Source organism: Chrysochloris asiatica, unplaced genomic scaffold (genome assembly GCF_000296735.1).
Source record: "Chrysochloris asiatica unplaced genomic scaffold, ChrAsi1.0 scaffold00472, whole genome shotgun sequence".
Taxonomy (NCBI): Eukaryota; Metazoa; Chordata; class Mammalia; order Afrosoricida; family Chrysochloridae; genus Chrysochloris; species Chrysochloris asiatica.
This window is the reverse complement of record NW_006408990.1, coordinates 576,870-590,068: the sequence shown is the minus strand read 5'-3', so window position 1 is coordinate 590,068 and position 13,199 is coordinate 576,870. Positions and strand designations below refer to the sequence as shown.

The window sequence follows — 13,199 nt, the reverse complement described above, 5'->3', positions numbered from 1 at the left end:
TGACCCTGTCTAGGGTTTCCAAGGAGTAGCTGGTGGATTTGAACTGCCAACCTTGCTGTTCAAACTGACCTTACTATGCTTATCCTACAGCACCACTCTGGGACCTATGGTGGTAGTGGTGGTGATGTGCTGTAGTGTCGGTTCCAACTCATAGCAACCCTGTATAGAGTTTCTGAGGCTATAAATCTTTACTGGAGCAGAAAGCCTCATCGTTCCCCCATGGAATGGCTGGTATTTTCGAACTGCTGGCCTTGAGGTTAGCAGCCCAATTCGTAACCACTATCCTACCTATTCTAGATATTTCATTTAAGTGGGACCGTGTAATGCTTGTTCTTTTGTGGCTGACTTATTTCACTCAGCATGATGTAGAATTTCCATTTTATCCTTTTTATAGTTTTTAATACTCTACTGAGAGTCTCGTAGCACAATTCTTGGACATTTAACCATAGTCTGAAGTCTGTCTCTGATCACTCCAGTGTTGGTACCTCCTATGGATTAGTTTCACTTATCTTTTATTTTGTTCTCTTGACTTTCAGTCATCTGATTTTGTCTCCTGTTAATGCCTGGTGATTTTTGAAAAAGAACATTTAACATTCCTATCTTTTAAACATCATGTATGAAAAGTTGTGGAGATAATTTGAGACTCTGGGTGATTTTGTCTTTCTACAGATGAAAATAGCTCTGACAAGCACTAGGATGACTGGCTGAAAGCTGGGTTTTAGTCTTTGTGAGGACTGAGTTACCTCATGTTTCTCTCCACAGTAAGAGTATAATCACCAATGTTCCAAGGAGAAAGCCTGGGATATTCACTAGCCATGGCTTCTCCTCTCTGGTGAGTCCTGACTTCAATTTTTGTCCCACTGCCCTGCAAGAAGGCTAGAATGTCTGCATAGCCCCTCGGCTGGCCACCCACTCATTTCCTCAAAGGGCTTGAAGAGAAAGTGCCCGGGTGTTGAGTTTACCTTGACTCTCCTTAATTTGGGATATTATCCCTCAGAGAAAGTACCCGGGTGTTGAGTTTACCCTGACTCTCCTTCATTTCTGGATCTTATCCCTCATGTGCTCACTGTCTTGATGGCTATGTAATGACTTCAAAAAGAATTTGTGTATTTTTTCAGCTAGTCGTGTTCAAGAATAAGGGGCACCTGACTCAAGTCATAGTGTTTCCACTCATCTCATATGCAAGGAGCTCTGGTAGCATAGTGGTTACGAATCAGGCTGTGAACCACAAGGTCAGCAGTTTGAAACTAACTGCTGTTCCGCAGGAGAAAGATGAAGCTTTCTGCTCCTGTAAAGATTTACAGCTTTGGAAACCCTGTACAAAATGACGCTATGGGTCGGAACCGACTCCTTGGCACGTAACCACCATATGCAAGTGAAAGTTGGACAACGAATAAGGAAAAACAAAGGAGAATGGATTCATTTGAGTTATGATTTTGGAGAAGAATGTTGAATGCACCATGAATCGCCGGAAAAACAAACAAGTACAGTCAGAATGCTCCTCAGAAGCAAGAGTGGTCAGACTTCATGTCTCATACTTCAGACATGTTATCAGGAGGGTAAAGTGGAGGGTCGGAGAACAAAGGAAGACCCGTTAGGAGATGGACGGACACAGTGGCAGCAACAGTGGGTTCAAACATAACAACAATTGTGAGGATGTGCAGGACCAGGCAGGGTCTGTTCTGTTGTTCACAGGGTTGTTGTGAATCGGAACTGACTCGACAGCACCGAACAACAACAAGAAATCAGGAAGCACTGCTCCTAGGATTGCTGTTCATACCTCGGGGGTAATTCCAACCTAACTGTGCTCAGTGGATGGCTGCAGACAAGTCCTCTCAGCAGTATTCAGTCTTCGTCTCCTTAGGGAGCCCTCAGAAAAGAAGAGCCATGGGGACCAATGGCTTCCATGGGAATCTCTTGGAACAGTTCAATTCAAGGCTGAGAGGTCAACTCAAAAGGCGATGGCAGCTCTGTGTGTGTGTGTGTGATTCCAAAGGGTCATCTCGACACATTTTCTCAAAGGGCACAGGATGATCATAAGGGGTTATTAACAACAAGATTTAAGAAAATTTAAAACTGCACTGATGAGAAAAAGGCCAGGAAACTTTCACCAAGGAATTTATTTTTCCATCACAGCAACGTCCTTGTTCATTCTTTGAGGGTAGTAAGAACTGCCCTACAAAAATTTCACTGGGAAACTTGACCCCATCCACTCTGCAGCTCTGATCTTGTCCCTTCAAATATCTTTTTGTTCCCCAGACTGAAAAAACACTGAAAAGGAACACATTTTGAGTTCTTCAAGGATGCCAATACTGCCAGTTCATTGTGATCTAAATAAAAAAGTGCAGAATTTGGGGAAAAGGCTCCAGAGAAGGAGACATTGCCTTTAGAAGTTTATAGACCTAGATGGAGCATATGCGGAGAGGCAATGACATCACGTTTTGATGTTTTTGTTGATAAATACTTCCATAGGGTCGCTTTGAGTTGGAACTGACTCCACAACACTTAACAACAACAAAGGTGGCCATGATTTTGAGCAATCTTTTTTACTTATCTTCATACACTGTGGTTCACCTTCATGAGGAAGCAGTGGGGAAAGCTGGAAAAACATGACGTTAGTTTCTTTGTGTTGATAATGAAATATCAGCAAGAATTTAAATTACATGGCAAAACCCAGATTCAGAATGTTGCATGTGGTATAATTTCCTGTGTGAACACACATGCACACACATCCAGAAGAAAGCAGTAGAGGTCAGAAGAAATTAACCTGATGCTGTTGAGTTGACTGCTAGTGATGGCGCCCCCGTGTGTGTCAGAGGAGAACTGTGCTCACAGGGTTCTCAGTGGATGATGTTTCATAAGTAGATCCCACTCATGGTGCCCTGTGTGTGTCAGAGTAGAACTGTGCCCACAGGGTTCTCAGTGGATGATGTTTCATAAGTAGATCCCACTCATGGTGCCCCCGTGTGTGTTAGAGTAGAACTGTGTCCCACAGGGCTCTCAGTGGATGATGTTTCATAAATAGATTCCACTCATGGTGTCCCCATGTGTATCAGAGTAGAACTGTGCCCACAGGGTTCTCAGTGGATGATTTTTCATAAGTAGATCCCACTCATGGTGTCCCCGAGTGTGTCAGAGTAGAACTGTGCTCACAGGGTTCTCAGTGGATGATGTTTCATAAGTAGATCCCACTCATGGTGCCCTGTGTGTGTTAGAGTAGAACTGTGTCCCACAGGGCTCTCAGGGATGATGTTTCATAAGTAGATCCCACTCATGGTGCCCCCGTGTGTGTCAGAGTAGAACTGTGCCCACAGAGTTCTCAGTGGATGATGTTTCATAAATAGATTCCACTCATGGTGTCCCCGAGTGTGTCAGAGGAGAATTGTGCCCCCACAGGGTTCTCTGTGGATGATTTTTCATAAGTAGATCCCACTCATGGTGTCCCCCCATGTGTGTCAGAGTAGAACTGTGCCCCACAGGGTTCTCAGTGGATGATGTTTCATAAGTAGATCCCACTCATGGTGCCCGTGTGTGTCAGAGTAGAACTGTGCCCACAGGGTTCTCAGTGGATGATGTTTCATAAGTAGATCCCACTCATGGTGCCCCCGTGTGTGTCAGAGGAGAATTGTGCCCCATAGGGTTCTTAGTGGATGATTTTTCATAAGTAGTTCTCCAGGATTTTCTTCAGGTACGCCTCTAGGTGGACTTGAATCTCCTGCCTTTGGTTAACATACTCATTTTACTGCCCAAGGACCAGAGGAGGTTAGAAGGAGGAAAGGATTTTTATGTATGCTACAATTTTACTGACTGCAGAGGCCATGAGAACACATACAGCACCTGTTTTACTCTGTCTTACCATCTTATGTCAGCTGGTAGTACTTCTCCAAACGTTAGTGGGGGTCAACTCAAGGTAGGGGAGCTCTGAGGCCACTGCCCTCACGCTGGGCATGCAGGCCTGGCTCTGGGCTGTCTCCACGCAGGCTCAGGCCTGCTCTGGGCGTCTTCACGGAGACATGGATTTCTTACCCCGCAGCCGCAGAACCAGAGGCTTCCGCTGTCATGAAGGCTGGGTCTGCCTGTTCCACTGATCACAGCCTGCCCAGTTCTGAGGGGAGGCACGGAGGACCAGCCTCCCAGTGGACAACTGACCTGCCACAAATGACAAGCACAGCTCACATTTATGGAGCACCCACTGTATGCACAGCCTCGCTCTAAGCTACGATCCCCCCACTTGGAGGGTACAGATAGTACCAGAGGCCCGCGCACACGCCTTCCCAGACCCCGTCGCAGCACCACGCTGCCCTGGGACGCATGATCCGAACCAGGCTCACCCTCTGGGCGGACGTGGCCTCCCTCGCTCGGCGCTCAGCGTTACTGAAACCTTTGGTTCTGTTTCAGCGCAAAGAGTTCCAGCACAGACAGCACGAGGCCGATTTGGCGGCGACCCCTCTGAAGGTACAAGTGTGTCAAATCAGCCTGGAACTGACGGCCCTTTCTTACTGACGATGCGGTGTCACTGGGCGTGGGTCAGAGGGGCAGCTGAATCCCTGCACCCCAGGGACCTGCAGACCACAGTCCCTGTGAGCCGGGTCCTCTCCCAGAACCCACACCCAGAGCCTTGTCCTGTAAATCGTCCTGAGCGGCTCTGGGTATCCGGGCTCGAGTGGCACCCGCATCTCCTTGCATCCTCACAGCAGTCCTGGGATTCGAGGTGTGGAGGAGATGCTCATGGGGTTCCCTGAGTCTGCAGCTCCTAGGGCAGTGAGGGCCACCAGGGGTGGGGACAACAGGTTGTGAGGGAGCCCTGAGCTGCTCCCCAGCCTTGCAATCCCCCCATGGGGGACCTTCCACCCGTTCAGGCCCTAGGAGAGCCCTACATCCTTTCAGGATTCTGAGCATGCCACCCATACCCCCATGTCCTATGTGAGCCCCGTACCCCCATGCCCTGTGTGAGCTCAGCCCCCCACCGTTCTGTGTAAACCCTGTAACCTCTCATGTTTTCTATGACCCCTGCACTCTCCCATGTCCTATATGAGCCCTGTCCCCCATGTCCTGGGGGAGCCCTGAGCACCACCCCACATCCTGCAGGAGCCCTGCACCTCCCACACCCCATGGAAGGCTCTGCCCCTCCAGCCACCTCTTCCTCATGCTCTCAGGCCAAGGTGGCGTCCCTGGTCCGAAAGTGCCAGGAGCGGAACGGCCTGATCACCCACCTGCTACGGGAGCTGCAGAGACACGGGGCTGCCAGCCTGCCCCTTGCCGAGTGTGCACAGAGCATGGTGGCTGATGAGGCGCTGGCCCAGTATGCTGCCACCTTCCTGACCACAGGTGTCCAAGAGGTAGGTCCCTGATGCCCTGTCCCTGTTCCACAGGGGGCGAGGACACACCCACCTGCACTTCCCTCTCCTCCCTCCTATCTGCTAGCTCCGCCCACGCCCCAGGACACACCCACCTGCACTTCCCTCTCCTCCCTCCTATCTGCTAGCTCCGCCCATGCCCCAGGACACACCCACCTGCACTTCCCTCTCCTCCTTCCTATCTGCTAGCTCCGCCCACGCCCCAGGACACACCCACCTGCACTTCCCTCTCCTCCCTCCTATCTGCTAGCTCCGCTCATGCCCCAGGTGCGGGTACACAGGTTCTGAGCTAGAACAGAGAACGAAGCTGTTCACCATCCTCTCCAAGTGCCTCAGGCGTGATGCAGCACACACACTCTCACACGCATACACACTCACTCACACATGAACACACTCACAAAACAGACTCATCACACGCATTTCCTGGCCTTTGATTCACCACACTGCTACACTCCTTTCCTGCATCCGCGGGGACTTTGCTCCTATCCATCCTTCAAGGCCCAGCCTGGCGTGGCCTTGCCCAGAGTCACAGACCTGGCCATGCCCTGGTCCGTGCTTCTCCGGATAGGCCAGCCAATACAAGGGGTTTTCCTTGAGCCCCCTCCCCATGCAGGAGTCTTATCTGCCCTTCTGTACTGGCGATTGACTGTCTGTGGCCCAGTGCCTGGTGTGGACACCCACTGGGGAATGTTAGCTGAGTGAGTGAAGCGATGAAGGACTCGAATGAATGTCCAAATGGCCAACCAGTGAGAGAACCAAGGCTCAGACGGGTGGAGGACCGCCAGGCAGGGACCCTAGTCTGAGGACAGAGATCCTGAGCATGCCAGCAGGCATCTGCCCACATGCACAGGCTCTGCCCCTGGGGACCTGCAAGCAGTGCCCAGCAGGCCAGCTCGGACCTCATGATTCAGTTTCTACAGAAACACAACTGGGTTGTGTCCACACTGGCTCCCGCCCTCCCTCCAGACTGCCTCCATCAGCCTGGCCCCCATGGCTGACAAGCCAGCTCTCTCACACTTCCCTTCCCCATGGCCTTCTGAGTGGTGGCGTCCCTGCTAAGGGTCAGACTCCCTTTGTTCCAAGGGCTCACACCTCCTAAGAGTTAGCAGGGTTAGGGAAAGAGATTCGAGTCTTATTTAAGAGGCACCTGCTACAGTCCCAGGGATTCCATGGGGGTCAGTTAACTGTGTGGGAGTGAGACAGGACTGAGAACAAAGCTTCAGAGCAGGTGTTGGATGCAGAATGCCATCGGAGGGCCAGCTGTCTATCTGTCTGCTGAGACCTTCACCTTCCAAGGGCTCTTTCTTAGTTGTGCAGATTCTGAAACTGGAACTTAAGTGTTTAGACAGGATGACTCATAATGACCAAACACACAAAGACTAATGTACAAACCTGAATGTCCATTTATTAATTTCCTGTGAGAAGTTCAACTATTGCACAAGTGGTGGTAGATTATAATATGTCTGCATATTCTCCCACTATTGGCAAATTATCTGGAAAATCAAATGCCTTCATACATTTCTTCATCAGTAAACATTCTATTCTGAGACCACTCAGGAGGCTGGAATGAAAACGGGGGATTTTAAGGCACAGGTCTGGTGCATCATTTCTCTTCTGTGCAGACCTGGACATGCCTGCCCATTGGATTAGGGTCTCTCCCAGATCCACAGAGAGACTGCACCCATTCTAAGCTACTAGGAGGGCCAATCGCTCTGCCCTGTGCACCCTTCAGTCATAACATTGCAACCTCAGGCCCTAGTCTTAGCTTGGTTCTCATCTGTTCCCTCCTTCTAAGAGACTTTGATTCTGCCGTGATCCAATTTTCATTACAGGAAGTCCATGGGGTAGGAAAGCCCTCGTCTTATACAAACCATCCCCTGGGAAGCCTTTTATGTTGAAGATTCACGGTCTATACAATGGTTTGCAATAACACACAGGAGTTACTTTGTGATGCCCATGAAAACATTAGTATTGCTGTATTATTGTGTTGGAGTCCTGGTGTGCGGTTGTTGGATAAGCACTGGACTGTAAGGTTGGTTTGGATCTCAAGGTCGGCGGTTCAAACCCACCAGTCGCTCCTTAGAAACCCTACACAGGGTTGCTATGAGTTGGAACCTAATCAACAACAACATTATTGTGTTACAGATGTTTTAGTGTATCTGGAATTGTTTATTTGATGTTTATTATGCATGTGGTACATTGTGGGTTACTGTACTGGACTACAAGGTCACTTTGAACTGCAAGGTCAGCAGTTCAAGCTCACCAGCCACTCCTCAGAAATTCTATACAGGGTCACTGTGGGTCGGAACCAACTTAATGACACTTAACAACAACAACAATGCCTATGCTACTTATACCGAGGAGCGTCATTGCTCTGTAGGATAAGCGCTGGACTGTGAACCACAGGGTCAGTGGTTCTAGCCCACTGGCTGCTCCAAGGGAGAAAGATGAGGCTTTCTGCTCCCACAAAAGATTTAAAGCTTTGGAAACCTTAGACAGGGTCGCCATGGGTTGAAACCAACTCAGTAACACCTAACAACAGCAACAACAGTTAAACCACATACTAAGACTAACGCACATCAGACACTAACTGTACCTAACCACTTATGTACAAATTCCAATGACAGACACACTTGGGAACAGGACTTGCTTGTAATCAATCCAGCGATGGCACCTAATATACAGTTCAGCCCTCCTATTCATGATGGGGGGTGTGAAGGGGGAAAAATCCTGTTCCCTCCGGGAGCCACAAACCTTCCTCTCCCAATGTCTGCTGTTCCCGGTGTGATGTCCAGCCCGGGAGAAGTGGTGGGCAGACAGACAGGGCAGTGGAGACCAGAGTTTTGTGAAGGAGGCCTGTGTGCCACATAAGTGTTTGGGGACCAAATCTCAATTTCTTTGTGCCTCAGTTTTCTCATCTGTAAATGGGTAGGAAAGGCTACTGGGCAGAGCTGTGGTGAAGACTAAGCTAAGTAACTTGCACAATGTAGGCAATAGCAAGGGTGTGGGGTTCTGGGAGCCTGGACTCAGGTCCAGACACTGCTGCTCTGTGACCTCATGGGGCATACTGACCACACCATTACTGAGCTAGGCTCTGTCCTCAGGGCTCTAGGCCAGTTAGCGTGTGAGGATCCCACTTTCCAGATGGGTAAACTGAGGCTCAGAGGGGCAGAAACCTTGGCCAAGGGCACACAGCCCTGGTGGCTTTCTGACTCGGGCTCTTCTGTGTCTGGTGATTTTCCGAAGCAGCTGAGTGGGGTTTCATGTGTGGTCTGCCCACAGCTACTGCCGTTGTCATCCTGTGACTTGGGGCAGGGTGCCGGGCTCCAGCACCCTCCTCCACATTCCTGCCGCATCAACCAGCCAGGCCGGGTGGTAGGGTCAGCTGGATGGCATCACAGCTGGGCTGCCCTGCAGGTGGGCAGCTGCCTTGTGAGGGGTGGGACTGCAGTTGGAACAGGAGGAGGAGGTGCTCAGCAGGGCTGGGTCAGCCAGCAGACAGACCCCTTCCCTCTGCTTCCTCCCAGGCTCCAGGCAGCACCATGGACAGCAGAGCCTTCTCTCTAGCTGCAGGGCTGGGGCAGGATCCAGAGACGCAGTTGGAATACCCAATGGTGCCCGGTGGGAGTTGGTTCAGGGCTGCCTGTAGGCTGGGGGTACTGGTGGACATGAGGGTCCTGGAGCACAGAGGCTGGCAGGGTTCCTGGGAATGTCCCTGGGGATTCACCCTGACCTAGATGTCTGGGAACAGTGCAATGCTCGTTCCTTCCTTCCTTCCTTCGTTCATTTATTTATCACTAGTTGGCTCATTCATTCATGTGCTCATTCATCGGTTCACTTGGAGTAGTGACCCAGAGATCTGAAGGACCCTTCCTCATGCTGCCCTTTCTGCTGATGAGCTCACTCAGGGTCCCATCGAGGGCTGGGGCTGCGCTGGGTCTGTGCGCTTCAGGACGGATGCCTGGCAGCCAGGGCATGAGAGCCGCCTCCCCTCATGGACCCCAACAGTGGTTTTTCCACTCACACTCGGGAGTGTCTGAGTGACTCGTGGGCAGAGCAGAGCGTTCCCTGACTCAGAACCTTTCCGTTATCTTTAGGGTATGTGTGAGTGACCGAAGGACAGGGGAGGAGGGGAACCCAGACATGGATCCCTGCAGGGCCTGAGGTATGTCTGAGTGGCTCCATGAACGTGGGGGTGGGGAGGGGACAGAGCCTGGACTCAAGACTCATGTGTCACTCTTAGGGTGTATCTGAGTGATCAGTGAACCCAGAACCCAAGCATCACCTTTAGGGTGTGTCTGAATGACCAATGGACACAGCAGAGGGAACCCAGACATGGATGTTGGGGTGGGGTGGTCCTGGGGTAGGAGAGTTCTTCCATTTGATACTCAGAACTTGGTGTTACCCTTAGGGAGTGTCCGAGTAACAGTGGACGTGGGGTCAGGGGTGGACCTGGACTCTGAGCCCTTACACCGCTCTTAGCGAGTGTCCAAGTGACCGACAGATGTGAGGCGGAGTCACAGTGGAGTGGACCTCCAGGTCACTCAAGCTCTCCTGGGACGGAGTGAGATGTGTCATTAGCTCCCCCTAACTGCCCCCCTTCTTTGAGGCGTGGGGGCTCTCACCTCTCTATGCAGAACCCCCAGTCTGGGAGCTCCGGGGGTGGATCTCCAGGCCCTGGAGACCTTTCCCCACCTTGTCTGGACCTCTGACAGAGTTCAAGGGACGTGAGGACAGAGTCCTGGTCACTGGAGCATACAGGTCTCTCCTGCTCCCAGTACAAAGATTCCTCACCCTAAAGAATCACCCACCGTGACCTGCCCTTCACCTCCAAGTCAGGTTCCTCTTAGGTTGGGGTATCTGCGTGTCTCAGAAAAATCTCTGTCAAACACTTAGCCCAGCCAACCCCCTCCCCTCCCCCCACAGCCCACCACCCCACCACAGGGTCCAGGCAGCTACCAAAACATGTTTCCTCACTGGGGCGTCAAGATCTCAGCCTTCCTAAAAGCCAGGGTCCCATTACCCAGCTAGCAGCCCCACCCCCAACACGCTCCCTTCTGGGCGATCGGATTTCCTTCTGGCGTCCCCCTACGTGGGTTTGTGCAGACCTCAGAACTGTGAGCAGAGAGAGCTGGGTGGGTTAGGGTTAGACAGAAACACCTCACGTTCATGGAATCATGCATTAAAGGGGCACTTGTTAGCGCCCACCTTTTATGACATTTAGATGCCCGCCCCCCAATTTAAGGAAGTTTGAGTTGGGGAAGGCCGCGAAGGGTGTGGGGTTTTAGTAGACGCCCCACCCTTCCGTTTAACACGGGCCAGGGTGACAGACTTAGTTTGTCTGTACGTGGGCAAGGCCAGGGCCCAGGTAGCTGACACCTGGCTGAACGTGTGGGAACTGTTGGCAAAGCTAAGAACCGATCCCACCAAGGTGTGTGAACAGCGCCTGCTGAGGGGATGAATATGGACCTTCCCCTCCCCCCAAATGCAGGGCACCAGAGTCCAGTTAACCTGGAGACCCTGACATGGAAGCCATCACTCATAGAAGCAGAGGGGAGGAGCCTGGTCCTGAACCTAACTCAGGACAGAAAGGGCTGAGCAAAGGTGGGGGTGGAGTTAGTGATTCTGAGACACATCGGTATTCATGGGGTATAAGTCCAGTTCTCAAGGGTACAGACAAGGTCCTGCAGGTGGTGCCCAGACCTGGCTATTGCCTGGGCACGGGAGGGAGCATGAGTCCAAATCCAGACTCCTGGGTCAATGGATCAGTTGGCTTAGTAGATGGGCAATTGATGAAGCAGTTGAGGGATCAATGGATGGATTTGTGGCTATGTAATTGGATGGCTCTGGTAGCGTAGTAGTTACAACTCAGGCTGCGAACCACAAGGTCAGCAGTTCGAAACTACTAGCTGTTCTGCAGGAGAAAGATGAGGCTTGCTGCTCTGGTAAAGATTTACAGTCTCAGAAACCCTGTACAGGATCACTATGAGTAAGAACCAACTCTCCAGCACATAACCAACCACCAAATTGGACGGTTCAGTCAAATCTGTGGCTGGATTGGTTGTACAGTGAATGATCAGCTGATGAAGTGGTCGATGGATCAGTGGATGGGTAATTGGATGGGTCAGTGAGACCAGTGGATGGGTCAGTAGATGAGTGAGTCAGTGGACCAGTTGAATCAGTGGATGGCTCAGTCTATGTATCCATTGATGCGTCAGCCTGAGGATCAATGGATGGATCAGTAGATGAGTTAGTGAATGGTTGAGTCGTAGGATCAGTAAGTGTGCTAATGGATAGGTCACGTTGTTGGATAAATTGGATCAGTGGATGGATCAGTCAGTGGATCTGTGGATGGACTAGCCCAGCACGAGCTCCTACAGGGAGGGCTCAGCCTGCCTGGACTCATCCCGTTCTCCAAGCAGACTTACTGCCCCCGCCTCACAGAATAGCTGCAGTGTTCTCTCCTCCAGATCAGTCACCCCTCAGTCCCTGGGCCTGAGAGGACAGAGGTTTCTAGAGATCAGTGGACATTCAGTGGGAAGGGGCTGTGTGCTCATGGAGCTGATCAGGGTCAGGTACTATGTGCATGGTCAGGTTCAGACATTAGAGGAGATGGGACACCACTCGGTGTCCTTCCCACCAAAGCCAAGCCCATTGCCATTGCATCTGCTTCAATTCATAGCGACCCTGTATAGGGTTTCTGAGACTGTAAATCTTTATGGTAACAGACAGCCTCATGTTTTCCTTAGGACCAGCTGGTGGGTTTGCACCAACAACCTTTTGTTTAGCAGCCCAAAGCTTAACCCATTGCACTACTAGGACTCCTTCTTCCTTCCCACCAGCCTGCTGCTTGTCTCAAACCAAAGAGACCCCATTGGGAAATGCTGTTACAACAGAAATATTCCTCCCTGTTCCTCAACTTTGGAGACTCTCCTGGAAATTCAGGAGATCATTCTATGTGTGTAGAAGCTCTGTACAGGCATGTCTATGATGGTGTGTTTATAGCAGTGAGAAACTGGAGACAACTCATTCAGTTAATATTGGCAAATCAGCTTCAACTCATGCATCCAGGAAGAATTGTGCCCACAGAGTTTTCCCTTGGACCACCCAGGACTCTCTAATTAATCCACATACTCAGTTAAATGTCTTATGTGCCATTGAACTGACACTGATGAGTTTCATCTGATAGCCTGGGAGTAATGATGTTCACCTAGATTCAAAACAAACACACGTGTCTTGGAAGAACAGCCAGAGTGCTCCTTATAAGTGAGGAGGGTGAGATTCCATCATGCCAACTTTGGACATGTTGTCAGGAGGGAGTAGTTCCTGGAGAAGGACATCATGTTATGTAATGAAGAGGGTCAACAGAACGCTGCCCGTCTTGCACCATCTTTACGTTGTTGGCCTGTTATCAGTCCCTGCCATGGAGGTGCCTCTTGCCATCGCTGACCCTCCACTTTACCTGATACTGGTCTTACCTTAGGACCTGTCTCACCAGGACAAAGTCTCACCAGGAATAGCTCTATGGAATATTCTGGTTTTGTTTATAAACGTATGCAGCCATGAAGGAGAGATGCTGCACATAGGACTGAGCAGAAGAGGCAGACATGGAGACCATCCTACGTGAGCTCTGCCTACTTTTAGTGTAGGGCTTGCTCTCCCCCGTCTGCCTCTGTTGCTCAGTTCTGTGTCTGGGAGGCTCACCATGCCATTGCTGGGGTGGGAATGATCCCATTGCTGTATCACATGTTGTTGTTGTTGTTAAGTGCCGTCGAGTCAGTTCCGACCCATAGCGACCCTGTACAGGGTTTCCAAGGGTGTAAATCTTTACGGGAGTAGAAA

At 50.9% G+C, this 13,199-nt stretch overlaps 1 protein-coding gene across 1 annotated transcript in view; it reads left to right on the top strand.

The window, feature by feature from the left end:
- LOC102824343 overlaps nucleotides 1–13,199 on the top strand; it is a 49,954-nt gene that overhangs the window by 24,569 nt on the left and 12,186 nt on the right. The window contains exons 6-7 of the mRNA XM_006877312.1: nucleotides 4,399–4,455; nucleotides 5,157–5,339. Coding sequence (XP_006877374.1) covers nucleotides 4,399–4,455; nucleotides 5,157–5,339 — 240 coding nt within the window. The remainder of the gene's footprint in view (nucleotides 1–4,398; nucleotides 4,456–5,156; nucleotides 5,340–13,199) is intronic.